This window comes from Pleurodeles waltl, chromosome 9 (assembly GCF_031143425.1).
Source record: "Pleurodeles waltl isolate 20211129_DDA chromosome 9, aPleWal1.hap1.20221129, whole genome shotgun sequence".
In the NCBI taxonomy this organism is placed as follows: domain Eukaryota; kingdom Metazoa; phylum Chordata; class Amphibia; order Caudata; family Salamandridae; genus Pleurodeles; species Pleurodeles waltl.
The window spans coordinates 576933760-576961146 of NC_090448.1; the positions used below are offsets into that span (position 1 = coordinate 576933760).

The window sequence follows — 27387 nt, forward strand, 5'->3', positions numbered from 1 at the left end:
GGCTTATGCAGAGAGGGCACCAACTGTGCCTATCAAAGCATTTCCAGAGGCTGGGGGAGGCTGCTCCTCCCCAGCCCTTCACACCTATTTCCATAGGGAGAGGGTGTAACACCCTCTCTCAGATGAAATTCTTTGTTCTGCCTTCCTGGGACCAGGCTGCCCAGGCCCCAGGGGGGCAGAAACCTGTCTGAGGGGTTGGCAGCAGCAGTAGCTGCATTGGAGACCCCGGAATGTTAGTTTGGCAGTACCCGGGCTCTGTGCTGGAGACCCGGGGATGCATGGAATTGTCCCCCCAATAACAGAATAGTATTGGGGTGACAATTCCATGATCCTAGACATGTTACATGGCCATGTTCGGAGTTACCGTTGTGACGCTGCATATAGGTATTGACCTATATGTCGTGCACGCGTGTAATGCTGTCCTCGCACTCACGAAGTCTGGGGAATTTTCCCTGAACACTGTGGGGGCACCTTGGCTAGTGCCAGGGTGCCCACACACTAAGTAACTTTGCACCTAACCTTCACCAAGTGGGGGTTAGACATATAGGTGACTTATAAGTTACTTATGTGCAGTGTAAAATGGCTGTGAAATAACGTGGACGTTATTTCATTCAGGCTGCAGTGGCAGTCCTGTGTAAGAATTGCCTGAGCTCCCTATGGGTGGCAAAAGAAATGCTGCAGCCCAAAGGGATCTCCTGGAACCCCAATACCCTGGGTACCCAGGTACCATATACAAGGGAATTTTAAGGGTGTTCCAGTGTGCCAATGAGAATTTGTAAAATTAGTCACTAGCCTGCAGTGACAATTTTAAAAGCAGAGAGAGCATAAACACTGAGGTTCTGGTTAGCAGAGCCTCAGTGATACAGTTATGCACCACACAGGGAACACATACAGGACATACATTATGAGCACTGGTGTCCTGACTAGCAGGATCCCAGTGACACATAGGCAAAAACAAACATACATACAGTAAAAATGGGGGTATCATGCCAGGCAAGATGGTTCTTTCCTACAGGGTGGGGATACAAAATATGGCAGCCAGCCTTGAGGGGATGCGTTCGTGCATGATGTCATCTGCAGAACAGGCAGCAGCCATGCAAGTGCTAACATCCATCCTGCAAGGACTACAACAAAGTGTAAAGGAATTCACCACTGCATTAAGGGAGTTGCCACAACACCTCGCACCCCAAACCTTTCACTACGTGCACGAGTGCAATCATGACCCCCTCAGGGCCGACCTGGCTGCCTACCACAGTGATGTAGCTGCCATCCTTAAGAACCAGCAGCTCCTCCTTGCTGCAGTAATGCCAATATTAGCCCCACAGTTGGCAGCTACCGGGAATTCTGACTCCATGTCTTCAAACACTGAAGTGTGTGTTGCCCCTTCAAACCCACCAATACTAAGGGCAGAGAAGACGACACACATCAGAAGGTGAAGACGTGGAACAGATCACCTTCACCCGTAACAGTACCCGGTAGCACAAGTCCATGCCACATGGGTACTTATATCCTAGGTCCTGTGCTTGTTAACATACCAGTCTTGCAACAGCTGCTCACATGCACTGTACTCCAGCCCACTGTTTACCTTGACACTATGCTCTGTGATTGTCTCTCACTACCTCATTGGCAATTCATGTTCCTCTGCAGTGTATGACACTTCATCCCAGCATGTCCAATGACATGTCCCATTGCACTTGTGTAGTGTCACAATAGAAGGCGTCACACTAATGGACTCACAATCCTGTGATATGTAAATATTGCACTAGAGCACTTTAAAATAAATAGCACTTACACAACCACTTTGTCTCTGTGTAATGTGACAAATCAACTGTGTAGGAGATTAGTGATGTATGTCACATGTCAGTGGCCACAGCATGTCAATACAACTGCGTTGAACGATTGTGGGCTGATAACTATGCAATGGGGTCTGGATTGTATTATCATCTGCGCTTCCTGAGGGTTATTTCTGAAGTAAATAGAAAACTAACAGTATAAAGCCGTATTCGACTGAAAAGGTACGCTTCAAGGTATGCTTAAGCTGACAATCAATGTGTTCAAAATTCCCTTCAAGACAATCTTCATGTATGTGACATCTGACTATAAACTTTCATCACACACACACACCATACAGCAGGAATGGATGTGTACAAGTGTGTGGACTAATATGTAACCTGGGAGTACAATGTAAGAAATGATAGGTGTGAGTTATGTATACAATACTACATAAGATTATACCATCACTATCCTTATCAGGGTTCACATGAACATCAGGCTGCAGGCAGACGTACCACAGTGGCCAAGATTCCAAATCAGGTCTCAAACGATGACAGATTTAAAACACACATCCAAACTTAACAACACATTGGGAACCAAAGTAAGTGGTGGGTGCAATGGATGGCAGATGCATTTAGAAGTAGCTTTGGTGTAGCTGCCAATGTGACTGCACATTAGGAATTGTGAATAACCATGTCAATAATGGGATTTGGATGCAGGATGGAACACAAATACAAATACTAAATTGACACTGTTCACCCATGCCAAGGCCCTGATCCCCAAGCATATGACACATACTATAAAGGAGCACCTAAATATATATTTAGCAGTAAAAAAGGATATTAAAACTAGGGGAAACACCTTAACTAACCTAACCTATCCTAACTACACACTACCCACAACTGGCCCTAACTACCCTAATCTAAACTTACCTATCACATTTAACTAAACACTCTAAACATCAGCCCGACCCCCCTTATATGGCGGGACACATGTAGGACAACATATACTAACCTAAACACATACTAACTTATCCTAAACAAATATATATATATATATTTATTTTTTATATATATATTTTTTATTTTTTTATTTTTTATACATATAAACCCCAACATCATCCAAACAAAAAAAACACACGTAATAATATAACCCCCTCCACCGCCCAAACCACTTATACTAACTAAACTAACAGGCCTTTTCTAACCTAATGCTAAGCCCCCTAAACCCACTAAATATACAAACCAGGAAAGAGGAGGGAGGGGAGGGAATCATGGCTGAGTGTCACAAAGTTACAAATCTGCCCTCCGCAGGATCTTCTTTATTCCACGCAGTCTCCTGCTATTGCGGAACACCTCCTGTTGCAGTCTGTCCATCCTGCGCAACATCCGTTGCATGTCACGTCATATTTGTTGGAATTCTGCATTGTCTATCACTGTAGCTGGGGTTGTCTGTGTGCCACTAGTGGATGGTAGTGCTGGTGCCGGTGCCAAGCTTGGAGGGGGAGGTGCAGGAGCTGCTGTCTGTGGGCCTGGAGCTGATGAGTTAGAAGGACCTCCAACAGTGGCTGTCATCCTTTGTGCGACTGTGGTCGAAGTGGTTGTGCTGGTGGTGGTGGCTGTTGTGGGCAAGGATGGCCGCCCTTGGGCAAATGCCCTACAGACCCCTGTGGCTCTCTGATGGCGATAACACCGTGCCATGTTGCGGAACCCATACTCCACATCTAGTATGTGGCGGTAACGCATTGCCCGCCTCTGGAATTCCCTGATCTGATGGGCATCCATGTTGGCAGCTCTAAAAATAGAAAAAGACAAACATTAGTGACATCCTTGTGTGATACATCTCCAGATGATATTCTAACACTTACTCAAAATTAGCTTAAACAGTCCAAATCACAGGACAGATCATAGAATGTCCCTGAGGAATGACATGCCAACGCAGCCTACACATGTCATATCTAACAGCACAGTAATACTCAAAAAGGTGTGTACCTACTTCAATGATCTGTGCATCATTGCTCTGCCATTGGTCACATAACAAATGCTGCAAGTACTCCACATGTGACAGGCCAACTAATGAATATCTTCTGGATGACAATCAAGGGCCACAAGATCTATGATTTGTAAATGGAATTGCCTGGACGGTATGCAGTTGCTAATCGTGAGGGGGTATCCTAGGTTGGAACAAATGAATGCTGGAATTACATGTCTATCTTCTACACTGGGATCCTCACACCTAGCTACACATATTTTATAACCCTAACCCTGTGCCTCACGGGGTGATGGACATGCAACTCATACTTTCAAACATCTAGGACAGCCAGGAAGCTTTGGACAGCTGTCCATGGGTTTAGTCAGTCCACCACAGGTAAGGAGGGCTGCCAACTAGGATTGACTCAAACTTTGGACAATCACATCCACATTTATGTTTCTAATTGCGGACAATTGTCAACATCATTTGATCTCACTAATACCTTTCCCAAAACAAGCACATAGATGCAAGCAGCCATCTGGGCTTGAGCTGCTTGCACACCTATGACATTCTACTCAGGTGCCACATAAACGTAGCACAACATGTGGAACCAGATGCTGCTAGGAAGTCAAACATACAGTCCTACATGTTCATTAGTTAACAGGGAGGCTTAAGTCTGTGGGTAATACTTCGGCATCACTGGTCTGTGTGAATCTGGGTATGACTTGCTAACTAAATCATGAACATGGCCACCTCCAAATTTATCATTGGTATAAATGTAGCAACAAATATCACCCTGTTCACCTGCCCATGCCTATAGCGAAACACTAGAATCACAAAATATGACTCTCCCCCACTGATTGTCCAACTCAAACATGGAGCAAAATGTCAAACTCCAGGCAAGTCACATATCAGATCATGTGCCTGTGCCAGCACATCATACCTTGCAATGTGTCCAACACACAGGAGTCAATCACACAACAGCTGCAAACACAACACAGAACTAACATATCAACACTTACTGGATATGTCTGGGTCCACAGATCGAACGTTTTCTCCAATTATGTAGGGGGCTGGTCCACCTGTAACACATGGTAGGGTAAAATGTGCTAAATGTCTGCTCACAGTACAAAACTTGGAACAACAAATCACTGTGTGTGACATTTTAGATGATAGAGCAGCACTTCAGGCATGTAGACACCCAACAGACATACCACTGCAAACATGTATTGACCCTGTCACTCCAGTGATTGATAGAGACACATATGTACACATGCTCTGGCCCTAACAATCATGTGGTGACAAACAGGATACTCAATTTTGTGCAGAATTCTTTCTAGAGGGTACTCCATTTCTTCATTTGTTTTTATGAGACACATGCAAAGCCACATTCCTCGTGCATGCAATACCGGTCACTCAGGTATTGTGGCTTGTGCATCAAGAAACAATCAGTTACTGTGTGATGCTCATGTGGTTGAGTTTAGTTCAGGATTTATTGTGCTTTCGATGGTCCATTATATGTGGGCCTGTGTTGTCGGTAGGTTACATATGCAACATTGCCAGTGTACCCAGAGCCGTATATGACCCCTTTGACACCATGATGGCAGGGATCCTGTGTGTTCCCTGATGACAATGTTATGCTAAGCATGGATTGGCCATTTATCTAAATCAAAACAACAAAGAAATATATGCTGACAGTGTCTAATTTGACCATCTGTGACAGAATGCATGGGCACAGGTGTAGTCATTGCACCTGAAATGTGTTACTCAGGGCCCTGTGGACCTATATCAGGTATTGTAGATCACAGTTAGCCACATTCATCATCTTACATTTGCCAAGTTAGGTGATCTGTGGTTATACAATGAACTGACACTGTCCCCTAATTGAAACATGGTTTAGCAAATGTCCTACTGTGGCATTCTTGATGGGGTAGGTCTCAATTTGTATGCACCTTGGGAATGGCAGCACTCACAGGAATGCTGGTCTTCTGATCATAGCATACACCAATATCTGTGATAGCCTTCATGCACATATGCTGCACTAGATCAGCAGGAGTGTACCAAACGTAAACTACCAAACAATTTTGTCACTTTGAATGTACGATGGAAGCAGTCAGGGGTCCCTTGCACAACATCATGCAAATAAATAATTTGTGACCATGCATTCACAAAGTTCAGGGATCCCATGATGACCCATTAACTTATGAAAATTGCTTGGCTATGAAGTGACACAGATGGCAAATGCATCAGCTCTATACCAGCAATTGTGCCCAAGGCAAATTATAACTCACAGAAACAATGAACATAGGGCCAGATTTTTAAATTTTTAAAATGTGAAGCATTTGCTTCCTGTTTTTACGCTACAGCTATGGAAAGTAGCACCAAACATTTAGATATTATCCAGTGTGCATTACTTTGGCATCCATTTTTAAATTAAATGCTGCACAAACCAATTCAAAATATCAGCCTAAGATATTACCAGAGGTTAGGAAGATCTTTGTACCTATGGCCATGAATACAGGTCAGACATGTATTACAAATAATTGGGGACTACATTCATTCCTTGCTTTATCATGTGAAATACATCTCATTCCTGGTACACTCACAGACCATGAATAAAACATTTGTTTGTGCTGCATTACCATCCTCTATTGACGTCAAAGCGGCACAAATTTACAAGATCAAGTTGTGTTTTGTAAGTTTGTGCAGCTTTTGCGTCAACAAATGACGGTAATGCGTAGCAAATATTGTATAAATCAGGGCCACTGTATGTTCAACTTGCATTCCACATGTCCACAAACATTGCATGCAGCATGTCACCAAATCTGCTACTGTCACAACAGAGCATTTTACTGTACACATTAGTCTAATTTGTACTCACCAACAGGGCCACCAATCACCACACCCAGGTGGTCCAGCAGGTCTTGCTCTCTGGCCACAAGGTCAGCCCAGCGATGTTTGAGTTGGTGGTCATTGCGCTGGCTGTTGAATACTTTCTTTAGGTGGAACAGCACCTTGGACCACCTGAGCCTCCTCGAATCGGTGTGATACCCCTGTATCACCCTGCCACCAGCCTCTAATATCAGGGGGAGGAAGTGGCACGCCAGCCAAATGAAAGCCTCCGACTGCTCCTCATCCATTCTCCCAAGACGTGGCCTGCCCAACATCACAACAAATAATAGGAATAGGAAAGGGAAAAGAGGGAAATACAGAGAAAGGAGGTAGGAAAATGAAACTTAAAGAACCCACAAACAGCCCAACAATACCCCAACTAACAATACCCGCTGCACACTCCCAACAGTACAAAGACAAAATTAGACACAAAAGATGACCAAAACACACTTACACTGAATTACTGAGACAATTACAAAAACAACAGATGACAATTGATATGGCACAGAGGAGAGAAAAGCACAATTTGGACAGACGCAACTCTCAACACAGTCTACAAGAATCACAGACTGCAAATTGAAAGTGAAAGTACACCCACTAAACCATTTCTGTAAACAGGATATCCTATTACATCACTGCCTGTCTCAAATGTGGTACGTTTTTATTATGATGCCTGAAATTTTATGACGCTTACGGCTGTGCTTCAATATTTATTGACGCATATACTTAAAAATTACCCCGCATTCATAGATCAATATATTTTTAATGGATGCCCAATTTCATGGGGTGCAGTGTTAGAATTAACACTAGGGACAAATCGATGTTTAATGGCTGTGAGCATCATTTTTTAACACATATGCAGCATATTTTGACGCATATGCGTCTTTTTTGACGCGTTTGTGTAAAAATATCTGTCTTTAACTGTGTTTGTGTCATTTTTCTCATTTTTAACCTGGATGAAAGCTATAACTATACAAAGATAGGCTGTTAGGGCCTGCTCTGTGTGTTCCAGTGTATGGGCACATGTGGCAGACCACACTACTGTGGACCATAATATTCATGTTGTTGTGCCGGATTAGCACTCCTAACTAACAGCAACCCAAACATTTGGAATTAAAATTGGTATTCCCTAGTTTGAGCAGGTGGTACGTCAATAGAGGATAGCAAGGCTACGCAACTTTAAAAAAAATCACTCTTGGCCTGTGTGTTTATGTCTGTAAATTGGCTATTTCAATTGTTGGTGTGCTTCTGTGTGAACGCCACAAGACGTGTTTTGCATAATGTGGTTGTATGCATGTGTTGTAATTGTGGATAACCATCAGATGCCATTCATTGAGGTACATCAGTCAGGATATGTGTTTGTCATACCCGTAGCATCTTATGCTGTGTGAACTTCCCTGACTTTGGGGACAAAACATCTCCCATGACAAACTATACACAGGATAGATAGAGGAGGGGTGAGAATGGCAATGTTACAAAGGTAAGCCATCACGTGTACTGGAATGTTGGAGACAACTCCATGGTCACTTGTGTGTATACTACCCATGAGTCAGGCATTTGAACATGCTAGATAGGTACAGTGTTTGTGACACAGAGTCCCAACTCCAATCCAAAAAAGTAATGGTACACCACAGTTTGAGTCATGTCAATGATCTATGTTTCTCCTCTGGCTGTGGAGGACCAGCAGACCATGCTGCATGTGTTCACATATTTAAAGTGGTTCAGTGCACTAAGGTGTCCAGTTCAAGTGTGTGGCCATGTGTGCCCTGTTTTAGTATTGGCCTCCATGTTGTCACAGTTACGTGCAGGTCTAGTCATGAGTCTGTGGATCCATTCCCTGCATTAACAGAGTATCCTTCAAAGCAGATTTGACCTAAAGCCAAAGAACAACTAACAACACACGGGATAGTCCAGCTATGGCACTGCAGACCTTTAATAGGGCAGACGACAGGGCAACCTTGGTGTGCTTACAAACATTTGGGAACAGTAATAGGAAACAGGCAGGTTTCATCACAACATTTGTACACAGGGTGGCCTCTAAACTTCCCACTGCAACAGGGAACATCAGTGCCTCTGTGCTGATTAATGTCACAGCTAGTCATCACGCAAGCCCCATCAAAAGGTGGCGGCAGAAGTGAATCTGTGTGTGGAACGTCAGGCCACAAACATGTCTTGTCCTTACATACACATTGGCAACCCTTCTTTGTTGTGCTGGAGGCACCGTACCAAATCCATGCACACAGCCATGGCACACTGTCACTGTTTGGCACTAATGAATACTTGCAAAACCAGACAAGGGATGGGGGCTAGATTAGGCTCTATGACTACATGTCCCAGAACAGAACACTATAAGGAAACTGAGTAAACTAAACTATATATTTGAGGATTCATCGTAAACCTACCAGACACAATACCCCATGAGGAAAGAGAGGGCATGGAAAGCGTCTATGAGACAGATGTAGCCACAGGGAACCTCTATGGTTCACGCAAAGACAGGAACCAGTCAGGCAAACAGGGTGCAGGCTCTGTCAGGAACAAACATGAACAAGGGAAATACACAGTGAGCAGACTCCGACTGGGAAAAACTGGAACAACACTGTGGGAACTAAAAACTGTATTTGTGCTGTGGTCTGCAACATTACACAATTCCCCAAGGGCTCTGTTACACAAGTGATTTGTATGCCAATGCACAACAAGGAGATTCAGAAAATGGCAGCTTCTAAGCAGTTCCAGGCAGCAGCAAGGGCAGGGCATGTTCAAATGGCTGGTCTGCATGGAAGTACTCACAGTTGTGTGCAGCTTCAGTCTCTCACAAGTCCTGGAGTTGAGATTCACGTTCAAATGGCCAACTGGACCTTTCACATGGGAAGCAATGGACAGCTGATTACAGGTCCTACCGACTACCAGGCAGTGCGTTATCGGACCTGAAGTCCATGCAGACTGATGAACTATGACTATGGCATGCCACACTGAAGAGGGAAGCACACAGGAGTCATAATGGGAGTCTGGGTGTTTGTAGATGAAGTTTATCAGGGTACAGATAGTCCATTTATAGGGCCCCCTAGAGAAGGGTGGGCAGAGACTGAAAACATGGCAGTGGCAGGACTTATTACCTGGGATGGACTGCGCAGGGCATGTCTTGTGAGCAATGCTTGGCATACCTGGGGCACTCGTGCTATCCATTTTCGGCTTAGATGGACTCCTTGTCACACATGCTCCTTGCAAAGATAACTGATGTCACACTTACTGCTGTCAAGGGTCTGGTCATTCATTCCTGTTACCAATGCAATAGCACATCCACTGCCTCATGTATGAAACACTTTTTTACCTTATGATTGATGGTGTCTTAGTTGTGTGTCATGTGCTGCAATGAACCATGTTGGCAACATGGATGTGTGTCATAGCTGTGGTCCTCCGATATTGGCCTTCACATGTGAAATAGACAGGACACATGTCATTTACACTGTGTGTGATGTTGGCTGTACATTCATACCCATCAAATGTGATGTGGCTTTTTCAGTATCCTAATCTGTATTTCTGCAATGCTCCACGTGGCTAAACTATGATGATGATTCCTAGGGATCATGTGATGCATAAATAATTACCTAGAGCATGATTGAGTGATGAAGGTAGGTGTTTAATGACATATGCTAATAAAGTGGTGATGGTGAATATAGTTAGAAGAAGTTTTGTACAATGTGTTGTCTCCGACGCAATCCTGCTGCAGTGTTTGGATGGTCCCCCTCATGTTGAAAAACAGCATCCTCCTCTTCCTCCCCTTCAGGCATTTGTGGGTCTGGTTCATAGAGGGGAATGTCCCTCCTTACACAAATGTTGTGCATGATGGCACAGATCAAAATGATCTTGCAGACCATTTCAGGTGAATATAGGAGGCTGCCTCCGGTGATGTTGAGGCAATGGAATCTGGACTTCAGGATGCCAAAAGTCCTCTCTAGTATGGTGTGTGTCCTCCGATGTGCCTCATTACAGGCACGCTCTGAGGTTGTGCTTGGGTTGGCAAATGGGGTCATGATCCATGGCTGGATCCCATAACCCCGATCAGCTGAAAGAGAAAATTAGTGTAAATATCTGGATGTTGGTTGCATCTTGATTCTCACTTTGCATGGCAGTTGTTATGTTGTTTCGTCTGTGACTCATCTGTGTTTGTATTATTTTGTGGGATTCTAGGCTTCTCGGCTGTTCTTTCCTCATTGGGTTGTTTATTTATCAAAACTGGTCTTTGGCTGATTGACCGGATGTCAGCAGTATATTTGTAAACTTGCAGCTCATTGTGTATCTCCCATGCATTATGTCATGTGAAAGAAGTGTCCATGTGCCTTCACTGGAGGTGACATGATACGTCCACACACACAATTGATTCCACTGTGGTGGTAACACGGTTGCACTATATGGGATGAACATCCCAACCAATTCAACATATGTAATAGCATGTGAAAAACAACAGTGAAGCCCTTTGCTTTGGCTAGGTGACAATGTACAACACATTTCCATAAGTTGGCAGCACTGAAGTGTTCACAATTGACAATGCACAAATATCCCATGTGTGACAAGTTCTATGCAGACCTATTTTTGTGCCCTCACCGAGTTGGCTCATGTGCAAACGTGTACTTACACTACTGAACCTGCTCCAGGTAAGCTGGCTAACTTGGTTGTGGGGGTGAAGGTTTAAGTGTCAGAAGGTCCATGTGCCTGTGCATCTGTTGTGTATATGTGTAATTGTGTCAATCCGTATGTGTAGCAGTGTGCACTTTGCAATATTGTCACATCAATATGTGTTCTTAGCACAGTCCACTTCCTCATTGGTAGCGGGCAATGTCACCCCAGGAGTGATGTGAGATGTTGGTACTGGCTCAATGATTCCATGTCACCTTCATTAGTCACCATCATCTTGCTATGTGTGTCATGGTGTTTGACCTGCAGCGAAACACATTACACACCCCTTACACAGTACGTATTGCTTGGAAGGGTGTGTGATTGAGTGTTATTGATGTGAAATTGGAAGATTCATCTTCAAAAGTTGTACTGCCAGTTAAGGCCATGTCATTGTCACTGTGTGGTTTTAAATATGTCCCTTGTGGCTCTGGAGTGGCATCTGTTGTTATTTGCATCTGTCATTTGTCCATAGGTGTGTATCCCATTGGGTCAGGATATCAAACATGACTGGCAGTGTCACAAACTCAGTGTCTTCCTGGCCACGTGTCTATGTAGTGGTGTATGTGTTGTGTGTCCTACAGGGTTGCTGTGCAGTGTGTATATAACTAGGTTTCTGTACTTACCAACAAGTAGGCCATTGCCATATCGTCCATCCCAGAAGTGTTGATTGATGGTGCTGTGGCAGAAGATTAATGAATCATGTACACTCCCAGGATACTTTGCCACGATGTTGGTGATCAATTCCCAGTGATCCACAATGGCCTTCACATTGATGGAGTGTGGGTGTTTCCTGTTGCAGTATAGATGCTCGGTTGCAGCAGGTGGCACAATCCGTATATGTGTGCAGTCAATGGCACCAAGCACGTGTGGGAAGCCATTGATTTGATAGAAGCCCTTTTGGTCTCTTGCTGCTTCTGCTGTGTGTTGGGGAAGCTGATAAGGTGGGGTGTGAGGGAGATGATGGCATCCAGTACCTTGGGTAGGAAGGTAGAGAATGAGAGCTGTGAGAACCCGGCAACCAGGGCACCAGTGGTTTGAAAAGAGCCACTTGACAACATGTGGAGGACAGCTAGCAGCTTGGTCTCTGGTGGAATGATGTGGGGTGTCTGCAAGCTTGGTGCCAACTGTGGCTCAATGTGGCACAGCAGCTGCTGTATATCTTGTCTGTTTAGTCTGTGCCTCTGGATGATGTCATGTTCCCTGAGGCCCTGAAGGGTTGTCCTGGTCCGGAATATCCTCTCCTGCCTTCGGCGTTGCCTTTGGGGTCCCTGTTGGTGGGGTGGAAGCTGCTGTTGCTCCTGTGCTCTGCGTCTTCGTGCATGCTGGATGAATAGCCCCTCCATGTCTTCCTTTTGGTGCTCTGATGTTGCTTCTGTGTGTTTTCCTTAAGTACTGGTATGTTTGCCCCATTTTAACACCTGCCCTGACCTAGGCGTTAATTTTTGACGCAAATCGGGATGTGCGCCATATTTGCGCGGTTGGATAAATATGGCGCACAGGTGTTTAAGTCATTTTTTGGTTGGGAACAACTACCTTGCATGTCATTAACGCAAGGAGGTTTCACGCATCCAGAAAATGATGCACACTGAGATATTTTGACTTTAGCGGGGTCTAGCGTCAAAGTATAAATATGGTGTTAGTTTTGCACCGAATTTACGTAAAAAAATGACGCAAATCCAGCTCAAGCAGAGAATAAATATGGGCCCAATTTTTTTGGTTGCATGTATGCGCCCTACTATCAAAACAGGCATCTTAGTAATTACCTTGCTTGCCGACACCAAGCACATGTGCTGTACAAAAGAGGTTCCCCATATGCAATGCCCATGTACACAATGAAAGAAATAATATCACCAAGATTCTACTTTTCTAGGATGGGGGTCCACAGCAAATGGGTCGTAATCACTAATCTCCTTGGGAACCCTGAGCCTTCAGGAATACCTAGATATTTACATCCAATACCACTCACATGCATACTTTTAACTAGAGATACTACAATGATTCCTCAGGCCCGAATGTCAAGTGCATCCTATAGGACCTACAGATGAAATGTTACAAGATCTGACATAGCCATGCTGATGTCTTCCCCACTTCCATGGTCCATCCGCCCCCCCCCCCCACGAACCCCCCCAACGTAACCAATGACTAATACTGCCACAGAATTTTTGGGCGGTGTAGCAGGTACTTTATGATATGGGTTGGCAGAATGATGTCCATGTTTAGGCCTGCGGAAAGGAAGTGTTGCTTCTCAGATTCGAATGAGGTCCTTAAATTAATAGTTCTAAAGGATTTTGAGGAGATGAACAGTTGCAAATCTAAGCAAAATAATTTGGATTAGAGCAATATAGTTCAGTAGGTTATACCTCTTCCATGTTCTTCAGAAAACAGTCGATGAAGTCCAAAGTGGAACTGGGGTCGAAGGATTTCTGATTAATCTTCACTCTCTCTGAGCCAAATTCAAGTATCTCCTCTAAATACTTAAATAGCTTCTTATGTCTTCCAGGCATGTATTTCATGATGTTTGGAAACATGTCATACATCTGTGGGTATGAAATTAAAAATATTGCTTTAGGCATTATTTCAAAACAAAATGTGAAAATTTCATAAGGTTTAAATTTTCAGAAACAAAATGTGCAAAGTAGAGGTTTACTAGAAAATACATTTTTATTTTCCTACACACAGGCGCACATGGGAAGAATACACTGTTAGTAACACATATAAGTCCACATGCAAACAAATCCTGCAGCACTTTATCCAGTGTAATATATCCAGAGGTGGTGTACATGTAAAAGGGAGGTTTATGCAAATGCACATTTTCACTGAGAAACATCCATAGACTTTTAAATATTCCCTGCAGAAGAATAACAAAATTGTCATAGTCAATGACACTGCCTCTATAAACTTATCATTGTCAACCTGTTAAGAGAAATCTAGCCCTTTAAATGCGCATGAACATGGTTATGCAGATGCTTTCTGAGGAATGCCTACTAATTCACTCAAAAGTACATTTAATAATACAATGCATTAATTTATTGTATTGTACTTGCATTCGTATGGTGTATCATACCTGATGCGTGGATCCCCCCACAACGTAATTATTTGAGGAAGCTACTATACTATGGGGGAGTGCTTGGTCACGGGCTGTTATACTTGCTGTGAATTTATGTGGAAAATCTTTAAATGTGGTGTGTGAATGACCAAAGTGATGCTTTTTTGTGTCTTGGGTCGCAGTGCATACTACTGTGAAGGAGGGAGAGGAAGTTAGAGATGATCTGCTCTCACGTTACCTTTTATGCTTGTTTTAGTTTACTCTGCAGGTTCCATGTTATGTTTATGTTAACTACCAAAACATTTTTAACCCGGGCATTGGCCACTGACCGACGCCCACTCTACCTCCCTGGTGCGGGTCACAACCAGTGGCCGACATCAGGGAGGGGCTTAAAAAATCCTTGGGTGCGTCACACCCAAGGATTTTTTCTTTTTTTAAACCCCGGGAGACACGGAAGATCTTCTGTGTCTATCCCCAAACACCCACCCGCCCCTTTGTGATGTCAGCGCGCCGTGAGGCCCGCTGACGTCACAGTGTTGTTTTCCCCATCGGAGCAGGAAGCGTCCGTAAGGGAAAACAGCCCCAAACGGCCTTCCCGAAGTTCGGAAAGGCCTCGTGTGAAAGGGGAGACTCTCCCCTTTTACACGAGGCCTTCCTGAACGTGTTTCCTGGCCCTCGAGGGCCAGGACCACCACTAGACACCAGGGATTTCACTTGGGGGAGTCACCACCCTCGGAAAACGGGCCGCCCCCCCAGGCATATTTTTTCACATAAAGGTAGGTGTCCCCTGGGGGGGTGCGATCGCGGGCGACCCCCTGTGGGGGCAAAGCTTTTTTTTAGTAGTTGTAGGGTTTCCCTGGGGGCCAACCGTACAAATAGTAATAAAAATATAGATCTATGTATATATATATAGATATATATATATATATATATATATAGATATATATATCTATGTTGATAGATATATCTAGCTACTTAGATATATCTATAGATATATATATATATATATACACATATATTTTTATATATATATATATAGATCTGTTCTATGTATATATATATATATATATATATATATATATATATATATATATATATATAAATAAATATATATATATCACTTTCGTCAATGCATGTGTGGTATCCCTGGGGGCTGCGATCGGCATATAAAAGTGATCTCTGTGTAAATATATATATATATATATATATATATATATCTCACTCTACTGTAGCTTTTAGGCAGCAATAAAAAAGTCAAGTAAGTCTTGTGATCATGTTTCTGCTACAAAAGAATCGGACTTTTTGTCTAGAGGCAGTTTTAGTGCCATAAAGAAGCGCAGAAGGTTTATATGCCTACTGCAAAGAGCGAATCTGTATTTTATGTAAATAGCTGAGTACATTAGTAAAGTCAGCTGTTACCTGCGCTATAATACAAATGAAATGTATGTGCGGGGGTGGGGGGTGGTGATGGAGAGATGAAGGGCACTTTTGCTGGGTGGTAATAAGGGAATCCGAGAGGAGGACATGGGAGTGGGAGCACCAATAATGATTGGTGGACTGTGCGCAGGAGGTGCTAAAGACTGTGACGAATGGTATGTGACAAGGTGTTTTTTGAGTGTCTTGAAAGAACGTGCTGATTGAGGGAAGAAGCGCAGGTAAGGTGACCTATACTGTTGCACGTATCACACACTAACCAGCAAATTTGTGACTGTCTACGTAGGCTAGTGTTTTAGAGCAACAGTTTAGCCAGTAGCAGAGATGGCATCTCATTGGATAACTGCTGCTGATGCCCTCACTCGGGTTATAGAGGACAGCTCTGACATAGGATCAGAGACTGAGACAGCAGATACTGAGACAGCATCTGAGGGATAGGACAATGGCGCAGACTCCGGGAGTGATTTTTCAGTTGGAGGAGTCCCATTCGATAGCTCCTCTTCCAGTAATTATGAGGGAGGTGATGAGGACAGTCCTGCTGTTCCTTCGCAAGCACAGTCTGTGCAACGGGGCAATAGCGGGTTAGCCCAACCCAGAGAGCAGGTGAATGCGGCGGCAAGCACACAGAGAGAGTGCTCTTTTGGGAGCTCCCCAATTTAGTTCAGCCCCAAATTCCACCACCCAAATCGTATTGTGGAGACATCAAAATTATCTATCACAAAACAAACTGGTTTTGTAAGGCAAGCACCTTGTTTTTGGTCCTGGGCTCCGCGGCCATATAGGGAAACATACTAAACCCAAACATTTCTGGAAACTAGACATGTGGATTCCCCAAAGTTTTCTTACCCAGAATACCCTGCAAAGCTGAAATGTTGAATAAAAACTTTATTTTTCTTGCATTTCTGTCACACAAACTACAGGAATATGCTGGGATCCACAAAATTCCTACCACCCAGTGAATCCTCACCTGTCCTGATAAAAACACTACCCCGCTTGAGTGCCTGTACATAGTGCCTGCGTCAGTAATGGATCACCCCAGGGTCAACAGTTGCCTCATGTAAGGACCAACATTGACCGTTGTGTGATCTATTCCTGTCGCAGGCACTAGGCCTACCCACACAAGTGAGGTATCATTTTATCGGGAGACTTGGGGAAATGCTGGGTGGAAGGAAATTTGTGGCTCCGCTCAGATTCCAGAACTTTCTATCACCGAAATGTGAGGAAAATGTTTTTTCCAAATATTGAGGTTTGCAAAGGATTCTGGGTAACAGAACCTGGTGAGAGCCCCACAAGTCTACCCATCCTGGATTCGACGAGGTATATAGTTTTAAAACATGCACAGGTTTGGTAGGTATGCCTAGGTGCCGGCTGAGCTAGAGGCCAAAATCAAACACCTAGGCACTTTGCAAAAAACACTTCAGATTTCAATGTAAAAATGTGATGTGTCCATGTTGCCTTTTTTTGACACAAGCATTAGGCCTACCCACGCAAGTGAGATACCATTTTTATCGGGAGACTTGGGGAAATACAGAATAGCACAACAAGTGTTATTGCCCCTTGTCTTTCACTACATTTTTTCCTTCCAAATGTAAGAAAGTATGTAAAAAAGACATCTATTTGAGAAATGGCCTGTAATTTCACAAAATACAAAGGTTTTCTTGATACCTATTTTTCACTCTTTATATTTCACCACATGAATTGCTGTATACCCGGTATAGAATGAAAACCTATTGAAAGATGCAGCATATTTATTGGCTCTGGGTAGCTAGGGATCTTGATGAACCTACAAGCCCTATATATTCCTGCAACCAGAATAGTCCATCAAACGGCTGTTTGTTTAAGCTCAATTCCAATATTTTTTTATTTCAGCTGTTATTTTCTGTTGGAAAACCTTGTAGGATCTACACAAATGACCCTTTGCTGGATTCAGAATTTTGACTACTTTTTGGAAATGCTTAGATTTCCGAGATCCAGTATTGGTTTCACACCCCTTCCTGTCACTAACTGGAAGGAGGCTGAAAGCACCAAAAATAGTAAAAATGGGGTATGTCCCAGTAAAATGCCAAAATTGTATTGAAAAATGTGGTTTTCTGATTCAAGTTTGCCTGTTGCTGAAAGCTGGGAAGATTGAGATTTTAACACTGCAAACCGTTTGTTGATGGCATTTTCAAGGTAAAAACCACAAGCCTTCTTCGGCAGCCCTTTTTTCCCATTTTTTTGAAAAAAACGAAATTTTAGCTGTATTTTGGCTAATTTCTCGGTCCCCTCCAGGTTAACCCACAAACTCTGGGTACCTTTAGAATCTCTAGGATGTTGGAAAAAAGGACGCAAATTTGGCGTGGATAGCTTATGTGGACAAAAAGTTATGAAGGCCTAAGCGCAAACTACCCCAAATAGCCAAAAAAGGGCTCAGCACTGGGGGGAAAAGGTCCAGCAGCTAAGAGGTTAACCCACCTCTTATGTTTCAGCTACTATTTTCTGTAGTACAATTGGACCACGTAGCCTTGCCAAACATGCTGTTTTTCTTATTGGTCTAGACAGAACAGAGATATGCTTGGATGTTTTGAATTACAGACTTTATAGGATTCTGCAATTTTAAATGTGTGGAGAGATGATGGCGGGGAAGTGCAAGGAAGCTGTGTTAAAGTTCTCAAGGATACAAGACAAATTTGGTAGATCACCTCATGCTTTGGATACATATTCCCTTTAATGCGGACTGACTTGGTTTAGGTGTATTGATGATGGTTTTCTTTTAGTATAATTGTGTCCTATGGTACGTCGGACTGTCTTGGTCATAACCAACTGGGGTAGAAGTGTTTTATCAGGACTGCCAAAAGGGTATAATTTGCATCAAGTCTTCAGCGATAACAGTCAGCAATTATGACACTATCGTCAATTGTGTGCATGGCATTATGATACTTCTTTGTTGCCAGCTTTGCACACACTGACAGAAAAGGGATGCTAATACTACAGAAAATATGCAGGCTGCTTTATTAAAGAAAATATGCACAATCAGTAAATCCTAATCAAACAATTAATGACATTTTCTCACAATTTAGTATAGGAATGCCATTTTGTTAAAACTGCCCTTTCTACCTCTTAGATAAAAACTGTTCGTTCAAATGAGTGACATGACTAAATTGATGCTACCACCACGGAGAAAGCCCCTCCTTTAATTTAGTTATTTGTAACAACATTAATAAAAAAATGTGCAGGTACTATCAGTTGGTTATCGAGTGACAGGCAATCTAATTTTATCTAAATTAAATTACAAAGGGATAGGAATTGGGGTTTCCCGGTCCATATTATTTAAATGAACGTAGTGTTTGATAATTTGTAATAATTTTATATTTACTATAAATTAATTTAAGTTTAAGGTAAGAGGTATGGATCCCAATTAATTTGATTTGATTTAACTAAAGTGAGCAGAGATATAGAGTTGGTGTTAAGGTTCATTATTAAAATACATGTAATTTAATAATGAATTAATGGTAGACGTAGGTCACTGTAGTGTTGAGGAAGGGTAGTTATAGTAGTTGTAAATAATATTCAAGACTTACCTTGTTCATGTAGTTGATGTAAAGGTAGTAGAAATTAAATAGTGGTAGCTTGAGGTTATGGACCTTAAGGATTTATGATATAACAAAGGATGTACCTCTTTGTTCTGCACATACCAGTTTTGTTTTACAATTTGTCTTCAGTTTCAGGTTTGATCTGAGTTCACACTATCTGGCTGTTTAATTATTTAATCTATTAAGCAATAGCCCTACTAATTGTTACCATAAATTACATGTTTGTACTCCTCAGGAGAGTATTACATACTTAGAAACTTTAAGTCTTTTTTTACAGGTGTGTTGTGACATCAGAATGCACATGATTTATGAAAATTGTAACATTTCTCACTTGCAGTGTCATTTTTTGTCTAGTCGCAGCAGGGCATTTATCCCCTCTTCAGCATGCATTTTAAGTACCAGCTCACTTCCCAGTTCCACCTACTTTCCCAAGGCCTCTTTTGACACTGTGGAAGGCGGTGAGGGTAGGCAATGGTGTCAGTGTCCAGCTCACTTTGAGTGAGCAAAGTAATGTCACAAGGGAATGTGTAGAAGGTTGGGCTGGGCAGCTCACCTGCATTTGAGCAAAGTCTTTTCACTGGGGAAGCAAATACTGTGAGTCTGGAAAGAACTATTATCAGGCAGAGCTGTTATTCATGTTGTGCCAGTTTTGATCACTTACAATTGCTGCAAGTTGAAGAGGCATCAGCATCAGCTCAATCTCATCAATCTGCCTACACTCCCCGAATGAAGCTACTAACAAAAGAGAACATGCTGCCCCACATACCGAGGTAAAGTATTGATACATTTTGTCCCTCATTCTGCTGCTTCACATCTTCTACGAACCTGCCAAAACGAATCTCAATGTAGTCCATGGGTGTGGGCATACATAGGTATGAACACATTGCTGTTGTTAAAGCAGTTTTCACTATCCTACATCTTAACCACCAAAGAATTTACATGAAAAAATAAAGCTCCCATGATTTCAGGAAGGCACCAATTCATGGCAACAGTATAGACTCAGGGGTGACATATTAATATTTAAAAGTAGGGTATTCTGCCTGTCAAAAATTAATATTCTGACAGCAGGCTATACGGAATAAGCCCAAAGAAATGTTTTGTAGGCCCACTTTGCGAACGGCACAGTAGATGTTGCAGTCCACAAATGGTATTTAACTTTCAGGTACTGGGTGCATCTGCTGCACCATACAGTAAGGACTTATAGGCAAAATAACTGTAAATCAAAATTACCATGTTTAAAGAGGTGGAACAGTTATTTTATCCATCGTAAGCAGCTGAAAGGTGATCAGTTAATGTTTGCAAAGTGTCTGCAGCTGTGCTGAGCCTACTTTTTATTGTTGTTAGAAAAATTTCATCAATTCAAGCTAAATATTAATGGATCAAGAAATCTGAGACTATGCAGTAGATCACACGTTAATTGGCAAGGGTATACATTCTTGTGGAATTCACAATGAACTGCAGAAGATCTGCTTTTTGGTTACCTGGTACACTTGGTATAAGTCAAATGCTTAAAGGTGCATGCCAAAACAATATGGGGTAGTTTTGTTTATGCTCATCTGCTGCAGTCAATTAACTTTCAACTCAAGGCTACAATATAGCATACTAAAGTCCTAAATTATGGAAGCTTATTACAATACATGACAGTTCTAAAAATGTTAATTGAGAATGGGTAAAAACACAAATAACAGCAACACGCATTTATATTTGCCTAAAAATTTGAGCAAATGTGTTTTTGCATGGCAAAGCAGAAGCTGAAGGAACATCAGCAGAGCTGATGTTGATCAAGTGATGGCGGTGTGCCAACATATTTCCTTTCTAGAATTTTGGTCAACTTTTTCGTTCGTGGTTTTCCCTAGGATGTAAATGCACCTTGGTTTATGTAATGTCGCCCATGGTTTATTGTGTGACATATGTATAGATGATAGTCATATTTTGCCAAATACTTTAATCTATTTTACTGTTGAGCCCATTATCAGAGATAAGTTCTGCAACTCTGCACATTATTGTACTGTGTTCTTTGAATTTTTGGTACACAAAAAAGGTACATCTCCTTGATATTTAATATATCACTTAAGAATAGTCACTTGGTCCACAGCAATTTTGAGCACTGAATCTATTAGCTTAATTATTTCGTATTTATAGCAGCAAATGATTTCTGAAGAAGACTGACGTTGTAAGCGCTCTAATATTTCAGGATGCTCCAAGGTGGCTTCTTTTTACCTACTTTAGTCTATTGAATGACTATTGTTAACTACATAATGCTGTCTTTTATATTACCTGTCACATTGGGGTAGCATGAGTGTGTAAGGAAGCACATCTTTCTAAGGTTCTCCTCTAGTTTTGCTAGAGGCCACAAAGTGTCCCTATAATCATATGTTTTTGGATACACATTGATGAGAAGGCTGCTTTTTTGCTTTGTTTTTCAGCATGACCTTGACTTTATAGTATCAGAAAGCATTACAAGAGAACCAGACTAGTTACACATTTAAATGCACAGGGAAATTAAATTATTGGAAATTCTGCATCCTTGAGTTGCGTTGCATTCCTCTGCCCTGGGAAGACATTCCATGGCTAGAGCCTTGGGGTTCCCATGCATCTATCCATGGATTTTGGCACAGTTTTAGATTTATTAGGACTAATAAACCTAGGAATGTGTCAAAATGGTGCACCTTCCCAGGTTGGCATAATGAGGTGAAATATGTTTATTTCTCCTCGCTTTTTTCTCTTTCTATGTGCGTTGCATTCAGCAGCACACATAGAAAGAGGACAGTGGCTTTAATGATAGCTTTTGTGGAGGAAGATGTTCCTTCCAGCACACAAACAATCATGGCTGTAATGCCAGCACCCTTGCATCACATTGCCTGGGTGCCTGAACTGGTACTAGGCTGCATTTGGTGCACCAGCCCAGGGAGAGGGCAGGAATGCACCAATTCTTAGTATATATGATGCATTCTTGCCCACTCTTTGAAACACAACACAATGCGGCAATTTGTGTTCTTGCATTGCATTGCCTGACTTGTTAGTAGGTCTGCCCGCTTGGGCCCACTTTTTGGAAATATCTCCATTGATTACAGTTCGCTGGTTATTGGCTGACACCTAGCCTGAATAGTGCAGCTATTCAGCATGGTAGGTAAGAGGAAATTGGGATTTACCCTCGTTATGCTGGCCCATATGTCAAACCTACTCATAAAAGAATCCAAATGTTCTACCCTTGGCATGAGGATGGGGCTACCATAGGCCCCAATCAATCAGTGAGGCATTTGAGATTTAGAGGTGCAGCTCAATGCCTGGGTGGGCTGCCCTCATCCAATATTTTTTCCTAAAACAATATATGTATATAGCTGGTGTCTACTGGGTAAATCCTCCCAATGCAAACCCAGGGGAGTAGAAAGACTGCTGCACCTGTTCTGGGATGGGAGCATGGTGAGATACATGTATTGGCCAACACAACCAGACCTTCGTTTGTCTTAATAAAACATTCCTTGCTGTCTAGTAGACTTTCTGCACATGGGGGGGGGGGTATTGGGAGTAAACACCCTCACCTGTCCCTCAAGTAGGACAGAACAACTGTTTTGCTTAGGTGGGAACACTGGCCCACGCACAGGGAGGGTACTCCTCCCAAAATAGTTTTCTGATGTCTAGTAGGCTTTTTGTCGGCCCTCCCTTGGGTCAGGTTGGGGCAAACACCGAATCCACACATAGGAAGGCAGAAAGATTGTATATCCCATTTTGGTATAGGGGCTTGGCCTGGTGCCTAGGCTGGCTGCCCTCAATCATTTTGTCCATGGTGCCTAAAATTTCCCTGGTGCCCTGTGGGTTTCTGGGCAGCTGGGAGAGGCATTCTGGGTAGATTCTACCTCAGTGCCGGCCGGCAGCTTTGGGAGGGGGGGTGGGCGGGGCACACACACACACACACACAAACACACACACACACAGACTCATTCTTTCACACACAGACACCCATGCACGCTCATCCATTAACAACATTTATTCCATTCAAACATTCACGCACGCACCAAACATTCATTTTACAAGATCACACAAATTCATTCCTTCACACACACACGCACGCACGCATATTCATTAAAAACACTCATAACACTCAAACATGCATGCGCGCACCAAACATTCAATGTAAAACATAACACACATACATACACACACACACACTTACCTTTAGCCTCCAGGTCCCAGGAGGGTTGGGACGGCTGCCTTCCCTCATTGGCTGACCTTGGGTCAGCCAATGAGGGAAGGCAGCAGTCCCAGCCTCGTCACAGAGTGGGATGGGGTCAGTGAGACTGCTGACCCCACCCCACTCTGTGACGAAGTGTCACTGATTGACACTCGCCCTGGGCACTTCAGGGCTTAAACCAGGGAGAGTGTCAATGGGTGACGCTTTCCTCGTCACCCAGGGGAGGGCCTGGAGGCACCTTTGCTGGGCCGAGGAGGTCATGCCCATAGGAGCTGTGATCTCCTCAGCCCAGCAAAGTTCAGCTCAGGCAGCCAAGAGTCTGCTCAAATCACGCATGGCTCACTCCTGGCTGCCTGACCTGAACATGAAGAGTGTCTGTCAGGCTGACCTTTGTTCAGCCTGACAGACACTCTTCATGGGGTGGGGGGGGCGTGGCCCCTCCGCCCTAAAGGACGGGCCGCCACTGTTCTACCTATTCCAACAATACCTCTCCCATCAAGATTGGTGCTGAGATATGCCCGGAGTACCAATGCAAGTGAAAGTAAAATGAGCTAATTGGCACATTTCACTTTAACTTTGAAGTTACTGCCGTCATTCTCAAAAGCAAAATTACCCGAAATGTTAAAAAGGGAAATCTCTTTGGTGCCAGCTGCAGAGAGGTTCCCTGACCTGGGTGCTTTGACGAGACCTTCAGGTCAACAGCACCTGGCTGAGAGCACTCTTGATGTCAATCAATAGCCTACCAGTTTCATCTGAAAAAACATATGACGAATCCAAGCATTAGCTCACAATTTTTTTATGGCATGTCAGTTCATTTGACAATATGCTGCTGGCAGAATTTGAGAAGAGTTTGTGTCTGATTCTGTTGGTCTGGGGAAGCAGTCAGTGCCCATCCTCAGTTACACTGCCAGAGTTGTTTTCTTTCTTATTATCTCACTTATTTTCTTTGTTTTCCGTCTCCTCTCATTGTCGTTTTATTTGTTAGCTTCCCCACTTTCATTATGTTTGCCTTTTCTTCACACTTTCTCTTCTTTAATTCCATTCTTCCTTGTCTTCTCTGCTGTTGCTTATTATTTGTCTCTGTTTCTTTCAATTAATCTTTTCTCCTTTCTTCGTCCCTTGCTTTCTTTATTGTCCTTCTCTTCTTTTTCATCCGTTTTCTATTTTTTCTCTCATTTTCTCCCCTTATTTTTCCCTTGCATTCTTTTTCTTCTTTCCACCTTTCCATTTTCCCACTCTTCTTCCTCCATAAATTTTTTGTTTCATGATTTCCTAACATGTATAGCCACAAGCAAAGGGTTGACTTCAGAGATATGTTTATTTTTAGAAATCTTGAAAAATTGGATACATCTCACAAAATGTATAATTACTAAGCATATGTTAAAAACTTTCCAACTTTCTTTTTTTTAGGTATCAACCAATTGATTGCAGGGCAGTTACCAAATAATGTAGGTCTTTTGGTCTCTCACTTTCAAATTTTCTTTTTTTTTATTTATATATGTAATTTTCAAATACATATAACATACATAGGCATATATAATGGAAATCAATCGCAGTGTGACAAATAGGGACCAGTGAGTGGAGAAACTTTCATTATCCAGTATGTACTTGAACAAAAAGACAAGGGATATTACAACATTAGCAAAGCATTGACTTCAACCAGAAAGAACACCACATCATTACACAGACTAATCATTCTGCAGTTTAAAACCATCACCATCCCCTACACCTTTCAGCTTCACATAGACCAAAAGGGCATTGACACATAAGGGTCTAATCAGTTAATGTTTTATGAGGTGGTTGATAGCAGAAACTACTTGAATAGTCCTCACATATCTTTGGGTCTTCACAACAGGGGCATCAGCTCAGCATAGAGGCTGAATTGTGTCTTACAAAAGATGAGGGAGTGCTGCTGGTGTAAAGGGAGGCTAAGTGGGGATACAGCTGGCATATCTGTTTCAACAGCAAGATGGGGCAAATAGAGAGTTGGATGGAACCAGTAATGGGCGAAGTGTGCATGAGAGAATACGTAGTAGAGTTCTGGGTCAGGGGCCTCAAATAACCCTCACTGGAAATGCAGATTAAGAGCCTGCTCTTGAGTTTGACGGAGCGGTGACTCCATCATAAAGGGGAAGGATATCCAGTCTGCCGAAATATAAATCCCATAGGACATTAAGAGATTTATATTTCGGCTGATGGGATATCCATCACTGTTGTGATGGAGAAACCCGTCCGTCATACTCTAAATCAGGACTTGTTTCCCATTTTAACCTGGCTACACGCAGACAGAAGAAGGCCTTTGTGAGGGGTAGAGGAATAGTTATGAATAGAATTGTGGAGGAAGACATCTTCATGAGGGCTATCCAAATTGGCCAAGAATACTGAAAGGACAACCACTGAGTGATCTGCTTCCTGATCTCCACTATGACAACTCCATACCTTTATTTCAAGACAGTATTCATGTCTCTATTGATCAAGATGACCTAATAGCCAGTTATGTGAGGGGTCTTTCCCTTGCACCAATCTATGGAGAAATGAGGTACATTTTTTACCATGTAAATGATGAGAGTCAATATTAGAAAATGTATTCCTGTTAATAGTGCCTCAAGATAGGGCCTGAAACTTGATGTATTTCCTCGAAAACATTAGAACATTCCCCAGGATTCCTAATAAGGAGTGTCATTCATCTACTGCTAATTGTATCAGGATATGTAAGCAGGTATAATGCAGTGCATGTCCTTAAGCTATTTGGTGGAGCATAGCAACTCAAGTACAAATAATATGGGAAAGAGGGAGCAGTCTTGCCTCGTTCCCCTTGAGTTGTTGATAGCAGACAACGTGGCACCATTACCTGTACTCTAGCCAGATACGAGGAGTAGAGTAGTTTTATCCAGCCTACAACCTAACATGTGAGATCCCATCTTATGGAGCATGGGGAAGTGGTACTCCAATTCCATGGAGAGTAAATCCTTAGGCCCATATTTATACTTTTTGACGCACAACTGCGCCAACGCAGTTGTGCGTCAAAAATGTTACCGCAGGCTAACGCCATTCCAACACGTCATGCAGGCGCCTTATTTATGGAATGATGTTAGCCGGCGCTGCGGACTGGTGTGCGTAAAAAAAAATGACTCACACCAGGCAGAGCCGGCGTATGGGAAAATGGAGGTTGGGCGTCTAAAATGGGGCAAGTTAGGTCTGAGGCAAAATTCAGGCCTCAAACCGGATTTGTGCCATTCTTTTTTCACGCCCAACCTCCATTGACATGACTCCTGTCTTAGCAAAGACAGGAGTCATGCCCCCTTGCCCAATGGCCATGCCCAGGGGACTTATGTCCCCTGGGCATGGTCATTGGGCATAGTGGCATGTAGGGGGCCCAAATCAGGACCCCCTATGCCACAAAAAAAAAACGAATAAAAATACTTACCCCAACTTACCTCAACTTCCCTGGGATGGGTCCCTCCATCCTTGGGTTTCCTCCTGGGGTGGGCAAGGGTGGCAGGAGGTGTCCCTGGGGGCATGGGAGGGCACCTCTGGGCTCCTTCTGAGCCCACAGGTCCCTTAACACCTGCCCTGACCCAGGCGTTAAAAAACGGCGCCCATCAGGCTGTGCGCCGTTTTTTAAGGCCTGCCCCCTCCTGTGTGTCAAAATGACGTCAGAGTATAAATATGGGGCACAGGCCTTAAAGTCATTTTTTGGAAGGGAACGCCTACCTTGCATATAATTAACGCAAGGCTTGTTCCCCCTTCCAAAAAATGCCGCACATGGTGGAATTTTGACGCCCGCGGCGTCGGACGTCAAAGTATAAATATGGGGCAGAGTTTGCGCCGAT

General features: G+C 43.0%; 1 protein-coding gene across 1 annotated transcript in view; it reads right to left on the minus strand.

Moving 5' to 3' along the window:
* Window positions 1-27387, minus strand: part of LOC138259682 (cytochrome P450 2G1-like) — an 855404-nt gene that overhangs the window by 427568 nt on the left and 400449 nt on the right. Inside the window, exon 5 of the mRNA XM_069207565.1 lies at window positions 13671-13847. Coding sequence (XP_069063666.1) covers window positions 13671-13847 — 177 coding nt within the window. The remainder of the gene's footprint in view (window positions 1-13670; window positions 13848-27387) is intronic.